The sequence below is a fragment of the Dipodomys ordii genome, unplaced genomic scaffold (genome assembly GCF_000151885.1).
Source record: "Dipodomys ordii isolate 6190 unplaced genomic scaffold, Dord_2.0 Scaffold105, whole genome shotgun sequence".
NCBI classification, from domain to species: domain Eukaryota; kingdom Metazoa; phylum Chordata; class Mammalia; order Rodentia; family Heteromyidae; genus Dipodomys; species Dipodomys ordii.
The window spans coordinates 3,649,848-3,658,107 of NW_012267321.1; the positions used below are offsets into that span (position 1 = coordinate 3,649,848).

Consider the following 8,260-nt stretch of genomic DNA (forward strand, 5'->3'; position numbering starts at 1 on the left):
TTTGTCGGTCGTGGGGCTTGAACTCTGGGCCTGGGCGCTGTCCCTCAGCTCTTCAGCTCAAGGCGAGCACTCTACCACTTGAGCTACAGTGCCACTTCCGGTTTTCTGGGGGTTTATTGGAGATAAGAGTCTCATGGTCTCTCTTGCCCGGGCTGGCTCTGAATGGCAATCCTCAGATCTCAGCCTCCTGAGTAACTAGGATTATAGGCGTGAGCCACCAGCGCCCGGCTTACACGACTCTTTACCAAAGAATAAGAAAGCTTTTCTCTGTTGGCTGCTGCTATTCTGTCTCCAGTCCTCCTCTTGGCCTCACAGGAAAGCTTCACCTCTGCTTCTCCTCTAACCATCCCTCTAGACCTCCAGGAGAACCTTGAGGAGGTCCTTCCTGAGCTTCGAGCCCAAAACATCCGCTGTTTCTACATCAGCCACAGGACCCCAACACTGGGTGTTGGGGCTCTGGGAGCGGCCTTGGATGCTGCACCCTCTGACCCAGTGCCTGCCCACTTGCGTAAGGAAGTCACATGGCGAAGCCCTGCCCTATTCATCTATACCTCAGGGACCACGGGTAAGGGTGCCAGCGGCCTGGCCCCAGCCCCCAGAGCTACCCTGACCTGATCACACAGCCCCACGCCTGGAATTTGTCCTCTGATGCCAACCCTGACACTGGATATGAGCTTCTGACCTTAACTCCAGTCCCAACTATAATTTATGTGGTTAGTACTAGACTGTGGCGTCTGTCTAGTACTTGGCACTGAGGCCCTCGCTGATCTTTGGCCTTGTCCAGTTATCCTCGGCTGCAGTTCAGCCTCAGAGGCCACCTGCAAGTTCCCACTCTCACCACCCTCTCCCCTCCCTGCTCCCCCTGAACCTTAAGCCCAGGAAGACCCAATGTGGAGGGTCCACTGGATTGGTCCCCTCCCACCTTTCTGCTCCTTTCCTCCCAGGGCTCCCCAAACCAGCCATCATCTCTCATGAGCGGGCACTGCAGATGAGCACACTGATATCCTTCTGTGGGACCACAAGGGACGACGTAGTCTACAATGTTCTGCCTCTGTACCACTCGATGGGGCTTATTGTCGGACTTCTTGGTTGCTTAGAACTCGGTAAGTCTCCGGATCCTTCCAATTCTTTTTTTTTTTGGTCGGGTCGTGGGAGCTGAACTCTCCTCTCTTCAGCTCAAGGCTAGTGCCATACCACATGAGCCACAGTGCCACTTCTGTTTTTTTTTTCTTTTTTGCTTATGTGGTGCTGAGGAATCGAACCCAGGGCCTCATCCATGCAAGGCAAGCACTCTCCCACTGAGCCACCTTCCTAGCCCATGATCCCTCCAATTCGTAGAACCACTAGAGTTGGATGTCAGGGTGAGTCAGTCAGGATGATGACATTGGTGCGCCAATTAGGGTGATTTAGCCCTGTAATCCAAGCTACTCAGGAGACAAAGGACAAGAGGAGGGCTGGGGGTGTGGCTCAGTGGTAGAGGACTGGCCTACCTAGTATGCATAAAGCTCTTAAGTTCAATTCCTCACTCAGTACACAAACAGAAAAAGCCAGAAGTGGTACTGTGGCTGAAGTGGTAGAGCGCTGGCCTTGAGCACAGAGAGGCTCAGGGACAGTGCCCAGGCCCTGAGTTCAAGTCCCAGGACCTGCAAAAAAAAAAAAAAAAGAAAAAGGGCTGGCAGCATGACTCAAATGGTAGAAAGCCTGCACAAGGACCTGCAGTGAAACCTCAGCACTGCTTATAAGGTAAAATAATGAAATACCCGACCCATATTCTGGCTTCTTCTGGTAAAGAACACATGGCAAGAAGCTCCATGGCACACAGACAGAGGCCCAGACACCAAGATGGTCCCTGATGGCTGTGCCTTGGGAAGTGAGGAGAGCTGATAGGAGAGATGGGCATCCAAAGAGCAGAAGGTGATGGAGATCCCAGCCAGAGAAGTCAGTGAGGAATTCTTACCCAGCACTCCATCCCACATTCTGCTGGTGTATGTGTGTTGGTACTTGAACTCAAGGCCTCATGCTCTTGCTCTGCTTTTTTGCCCATGGTTATCACTCTACCACTTGAGCCATGCCTTCAGTTGCAGTTTTTTTCTGGTTAATTGGAGATTAATCCTTCAGATTTGTCTGCCTGAGCAGCCTCTGAACCAAGATTCTCAAATCTCAGCCTCCTGACTAGCTATGATTACAGGTGTGAACTGCCAATACTGCTGAGTATTAGCAGTTTTCTTGTATATACCTCATTTCTTTTCTGATTTATTTTATAGTAAATCCTAGACATTGCATACATTTTTTTTTGCAAGTCCCGGGGCTTGAACTCAGGGCCGTGGCTCTGTCTCTGAGCTTCTTTTGCTCAAGGACAGCACTCTAACAATTGAGCCACAGATCCACCTTTTTTTTTTTTAGTAGTTTTAGTGGAGATAAGAGTCACACAGACTTTCCTGGACAAGCTGGCCTTGAACCACAAACCTCAAATCTCAGCCAGTTGAATAGCTAGGATTACAGGCATGAGCCACCTGCTTCTTGGAGATCTCTTGTGATGCTGAGGTTTGGGGTTAGACACGAAACTCACTTTTGAGGAACTGGAGTTCATTTTTTTTGGGAGGGGGGTTCAGTCATGGGGCCTGAACTCTGGGCCTGGGCACTGTCCCTCAGCTCTTCAGCTCAAGGCTAGCACTCTACCACTTGAGCCACAGCGCCATTTCCAGCTTTTTTCTTTTTGCTTATGTGGTGCTGAGGAATCAAACTCAGGGCCTCATGCATGCAAGGCAAGCGCTTTACCACTGAGCCACCTTCCCAGCCCCCTGGGGTTCATTTTCAGAGAGAGAATTATGTTACCTTCAGGATAAAAATATTTTCTCAAGGAAAACAAATGTTTGTTCAAGCACATGAACAGTTTGTTTCTCCTTTGGGTGCAGGAATGGTAAGCCAGATGCAGAGAAACGCAAGGCATCAGGAGAGAAGACTGCCCTTCTGAGTGAATAAAATTACTACTAGGCGGGCACCAGTGGCTCCTGCCTGTAATCCTAGCTACACAGGAGGCTGAGATCTGAGGATTGTGGTTCAAAGCCAGCCTTTGTGAGACTCATCTCCAATTAACCACCAGAAAACCAGAAGTACTGCTGTGGCTCCTAGTGGTAGAGCGCTAGCCTTGAGCTGAAAAGCTCAGGGACACTGCCCAGAACCTGAGTTCAAGTCTCATGACTAACCAATAAAAACAAACAAACATCACCTTAGCATTGTCTTGCGTTCTAAGAATCACAATCAGGTAACCAGATTCTCACAGAAACCTGAAGCATAACTACTACTCCCCTTCCCAGGAGCCACCTGTGTCCTGGTCCCCAAGTTCTCGGCCTCCTGCTTCTGGGATGACTGTCGGCAGCAAGGCGTGACTGTGGTTCTGTATGTGGGTGAGGTCCTGCGGTACCTATGCAATGTTCCCCAGGTGAGGCTCTAAAATGAGATTTTTTGCTTTTTTTTTTTTTTTGGTCAGTTATGGGGCTTGAACTCAGGGCCTGGGTGCTGTACCTCAGCTCCTCAGCTCAAGGTTAGTGCTCTTCCACTTGAGCCACAGTGCCACTTCCAGCCTTTTCTGTGTATGTGGTACTGAGGAATCGAACTCAGGGCTTCATGCAGGCTAGGTGAGCATTCTACTGCTGAGCCACCTTCCCAGCCCAGGACTGAGACGCTCATCTCCAATTAACCACCAGAAAATCAGAAGTAGAGCTGTGGCTCAAAGTGGTAGAGTGCTAGCCTTGAGCAAAAAGCAACTCGGGGACAGCGCCAGGCCCTGAGTTCAAGCCCCAGGATTGGCAAAAAAAGAAAAGAAAAGAAAAAAAAAAAAAAGAACCACAGGTAGGTCCTCAGATGTAAGTTTCCCATCACCTCTTGTACAACTACCAAGGTAAAGCTCCCAAGAGCTACCCCCGCCTCTAGGTAAGGGGCATGACCCCAAGGCACTTTTTTTTTTTTTTTTTTTGTCGGTTGTGGGGCTTGAACTCTGGGCCTGGGTGCTGTCCCTCAGCTCTTCAGCTCAAGGGGAGCGCTCTACCACTTGCGCTACAGCGCCACTTCCGGTTTTCTGGTGGTTTATTGGAGAGAGGAGTCTCATGGTCTCTCCTGCCCGGGCTGGCTTTGAACCGCGATCCTCAGATCTCAGCCTCCTGAGTAGCTAGGATTACAGGCGTGAGCCACCAGCGCCCGGCTTCCCCAAGGCACTTTCTTCTCCTCACCCTCTTTTGGACATTCCTGCAGCGGCCAGAAGACAGGATGCATACAGTCCGAATGGCAATGGGCAACGGGCTCCAGAAGGACGTGTGGGAAGCCTTCCAGCAGCGTTTTGGTCCCGTTCGGATCTGGGAATTATATGGCTCCACAGAGGGCAACATAGGCCTAATCAACTACCCAGGGCGCTGCGGGGCGGTGGGCAAGACGAGCTGCCTCCTTCAGGTAAGTGAGAGGCGCTGGTGTGGCAGGAGCCACGGCCCAGCGCAGCCCCTGGCCCGCGCGGTCCCCCGTGCTCGGCCCACGCCCCCGTCTCCGTGTAGTCCCCGGCCTGGCCCACGCCCCCGCCTTCTGCATAGATGCTGTCTCCTATGGTGCTCGTGCGGTTTGACACGGAGAAGGCCGAGCCGCTGCGGGACACAAGGGGCTTCTGCATCCCTGTGGGTCCAGGTGAGGGCGGCGTGTCCTCAGGACGCGGGGGAGGGGGGAGCTGGACACGCGGTCTACGTGGCTGGCCGGCCCGGCCCCCACAGACCCCACTCCTTTACTGGCCTCTGGGCCTGTCCAACCCTGGGCTCCGTGTCCCCCATCGCCGTGCCTCCGTCCTCCGAGCGGCTCTCGCCGGCCTCCAGCGGAGGTCGCACCCTGCGTCCCGAGCCTTCGCCCTGTCCCTCTTCCCGCCGGGACCCTGGGGCGGAGGGCGGGCGGGGTCCGGTCTCTCGGTCCGCTGGTACCACCGCTACCTCCAGGGGAGGCCGGCCTCCTGTTGACCCGGGTGCTGGACCACAGCCCCTTCCTGGGCTACCGCGGTCCCCGGGAGCAGTCGGAGCGGAAACTGGTGCGGAACGTGCGGCGCGCGGGCGACGTCTACTACAACACCGGGGACGTGCTAGCTGCGGACCGTGAGGGCTTCCTGTACTGGCGCGACCGCCTGGGGGACACCTTCAGGTCCTGGGGCGGGACTTCCCGGATGGGCGGGACCTCCAGAGTGGGAAGGGGCCTGCGCTCGTGGGCGGGGCTTCCGGCGCGCGGGCGGGGCTTGCCGCGTGGGTGAGATCCCGGGGCGGGGCCTACCTCTGGCTTCTGCCCTGTAGATGGAAGGGTGAGAATGTGTCCACGCGGGAGGTGGAGGCCGTACTGTCCCGCGTGGACTTCTTGCGGGAAGTGAATGTCTACGGCGTGTCTGTGCCAGGTGCGGAACCTCGGGCAGCTGTGTGGGTGGAGGAAGTCCTGTTACCGATTCTGCAGATCGATGAACTACTGGGGCGCGGGGAAGTTTAGGGTCTGGGCAGGCTAGAGGGCCCACCTTGGCCTCGCGAGGTGAGTCCTTCGAGAGTGACCACTGTGCTTCCCAGGCTGTGAGGGTAAAGTGGGCATGGCTGCCGTGCAGCTGACCCCCGGTCAGGCTTTCGATGGGCAGAGGCTCTACCAGCACGTCCGCACCTGCCTCCCTGCCTACGCCACTCCCCACTTCGTCCGCATCCAGGTGAGTTGGGGGGGCCACAGTGGCCGGTGAGGGGTCCTGCAATGGGACAGCGGTGGGTGTCACAGGCAGGGAATGACAACCATCGCTCCGCAGGATGCCCTGGAAATCACAAGCACATTCAAACTGGTGAAGTCCCGTCTGGTGCGTGAGGGCTTCGATGTAGGGGTCGTCACTGATCCCCTGTTCATACTGGACAACAAAGCCCAGGCCTTCCGGCCCCTGACAGCAGACACGTACCAGGCTGTGTGTCAGGGTTTGTGGAAGCTTTGACCTGGCTAGCCCACAAGACATCCAACGGAGCTGAGGCTAACACCCCAGGATCACTTCCACCCCATTCCTGTGCCAAGTTCTGAGCCCGAATGCATAAGGGTCCCAGAACAGTGAAAATAAACAATGTATACATAGAACTGTGTGCCTATGAAACAGTGGAAAATGAAGGATCCAGTGTCCTCCAAGACAGGAGTCCTGGGTCCTAGGCAGGGACCTCAACCCTGGGGATAGTCCTGTCTGGTACTCAAAGGTGTAGTGGAACAGCTAGCAACAAGCTTTGCAGATAATGTAGGGTAGAGAGAGAAGCTTCCTGACTCCAACTGTGGTCTTTTGGGGACTGAGGCTACTGGGACAGAGTCAAGATGGAACAGTGCATGTGTCTTGTGATCTGCAGGGTGTGAGGAATGCTATGGATGCATACATAGTCTGACAAAACCCAGAGACACTGGAATGGGGCAGAGGGGAATAGAACAAACTACTTTGGTTTGTTATTGAAAGGAGGTCTCACCATATATCCCAGGCTTACCTCAAACTCACCATGTCGCTAAGAGTAGCCTTAACTTGTGATTTTCTTGCCCATCTTTTGAGCACTGAGATACAGATGGGGGCCACCACAATGTCTGTGAAATGGTTCTACAGATCCCTAAGCCTCTCAGTCTGCCACAGTGCACAGACTGACCTGGCCTTTGAAGGTGGAAGCACAGGCTGCACCCCACACAGATAAACAAGGAGCAAGGGAAGGGTCCATAAACTTCAGCCTCATTAGGAATGGAGCCATTGTCTGGAGCAGAAAAGATACAGCCTTGGGGCTAGTACAACTCAGGGCCTCTTGCTCTTCCTTGGCTCTTTTTGCTCAGGACTGGTTCCAAACCTCCACTTACAGCTTTTTGCTGTTTAGAGATGGAGTCTCACAGCCTTCTATACAGCTGGCTGCAAACTTCCATCTTCAAGTCTAAGCCTACTGAGTAGCTCGCATTACAAACATGAGCTACCAGCATCAACTGACTGATCAAGTATCTGATCATATCAGTCTCTAAGAACCCTTTCATGATTTATACTTTGTAAGTCAGTGAGGCCTTCATTACATTTCCTACAGTCAGACAAAGATGGCATCTGGCTATGGACTGAGGAAAACCACTCAGTCAATCCATTACCAAAGTGTTTGATGTATAAAATTTAGGAAAGCGAATGTATTTGGATTACAGAGCTTGACTCCTAGAATCACCTGCCTTCCAGGCCTGTTTCCTTCAGTGGAAAAAATGAGGCATACAATAGTGTCCTTAAAGGGTGTTTAGGGAGAGTAATTGACATGGCTGGGTGCCGGTGTTCACACCTGAAGTCCTAACTACTTGAAACTAGCCCAGGCAGGAAAATCAGTGAAATTCTTTTTTTGTTCAGTTGTGGGGCTTGAACTCAGGGCCTGGGCACTGTGCCTGAACTTTTTTACTCAAGACTAGTGCTCTAACACATAGAGCCACAGCTCAAATCTGGTTTTCTGGTAGTTAACTGGAGATGAGAGTCTCATGGACTTTCCTGCTCAGGCTCGTTTTGGACCATTATTGTCAGATCTTAGCCTCCTGCATAGCTTTCAGGCCTGAGCCACTGCTGCCCAGCTCTGTGGGATGCTTACCTCCAAATAACCATCCAAAAGTGGCACTGTGGCTCACAGTGGTAGAGCTCTATAGTCTTGAGCCCCAGGATACACACACACACACACAGGAGAGAGGGAATTGAAGCCTGGCCTCTGCCCTCTCACCATACCTACTGTGAAGTCCTGGGCTTTGACCTCTAAGTCCTAGTGGTGGCAGACCCTGACACTCCCCAGGGGAAACTACCAGCAGGGCACAACCTGTACCTCTGTCTGGCCTACCCACCAACTCTGGTCTCTGCTACTTTAGTTTTGTTTCTGGACCTGTTGGGCCTGGGCTTGGGTGGCTTCCTCCTCACCCACAGGACTGGCCTGCACACCTCTGACATCCTGAAGTCTCTTGTCAGCTGACTTTGTGCTCCATGAATGATGGTCACAAGGAAGTGGCAATGCTTGCTGACTACCCTGGACTTTGGAGACCCCCAACAGTCAGATAACATTGGATGGTGGGAATCAGCTTCTTGCATTTCAGCAGCTGGAAGAGGCATTATAAAAAGTGAGGAGAGGGCTGGGAAGGTGGCTCAGTGGTAGAGCGCTTGCATGCCTGAGGCCCTGGGTTCAATTCCTCAGCACCACATAAGCAAAAAGAAAAAAGCCGCAAGTGGCACTGTGGCTCAAGTGGTAGAGCGCTAGCC

The 8,260-nt window shown here is 53.2% G+C and overlaps 1 protein-coding gene across 1 annotated transcript in view; it reads left to right on the forward strand.

The window, feature by feature from the left end:
- The window catches only part of Slc27a5 (solute carrier family 27 (fatty acid transporter), member 5), a 7,664-nt gene extending 1,550 nt beyond the window's left edge, over positions 1-6,114 (forward strand). Inside the window, exons 2-10 of the mRNA XM_013027768.1 lie at positions 356-565; positions 945-1,103; positions 3,318-3,442; positions 4,252-4,446; positions 4,581-4,671; positions 4,971-5,169; positions 5,316-5,413; positions 5,577-5,707; positions 5,801-6,114. Coding sequence (XP_012883222.1) covers positions 356-565; positions 945-1,103; positions 3,318-3,442; positions 4,252-4,446; positions 4,581-4,671; positions 4,971-5,169; positions 5,316-5,413; positions 5,577-5,707; positions 5,801-5,977 — 1,385 coding nt within the window. The 3' untranslated portion in view covers positions 5,978-6,114. The remainder of the gene's footprint in view (positions 1-355; positions 566-944; positions 1,104-3,317; positions 3,443-4,251; positions 4,447-4,580; positions 4,672-4,970; positions 5,170-5,315; positions 5,414-5,576; positions 5,708-5,800) is intronic.
- Positions 6,115-8,260: the final 2,146 nt, after the last annotated feature.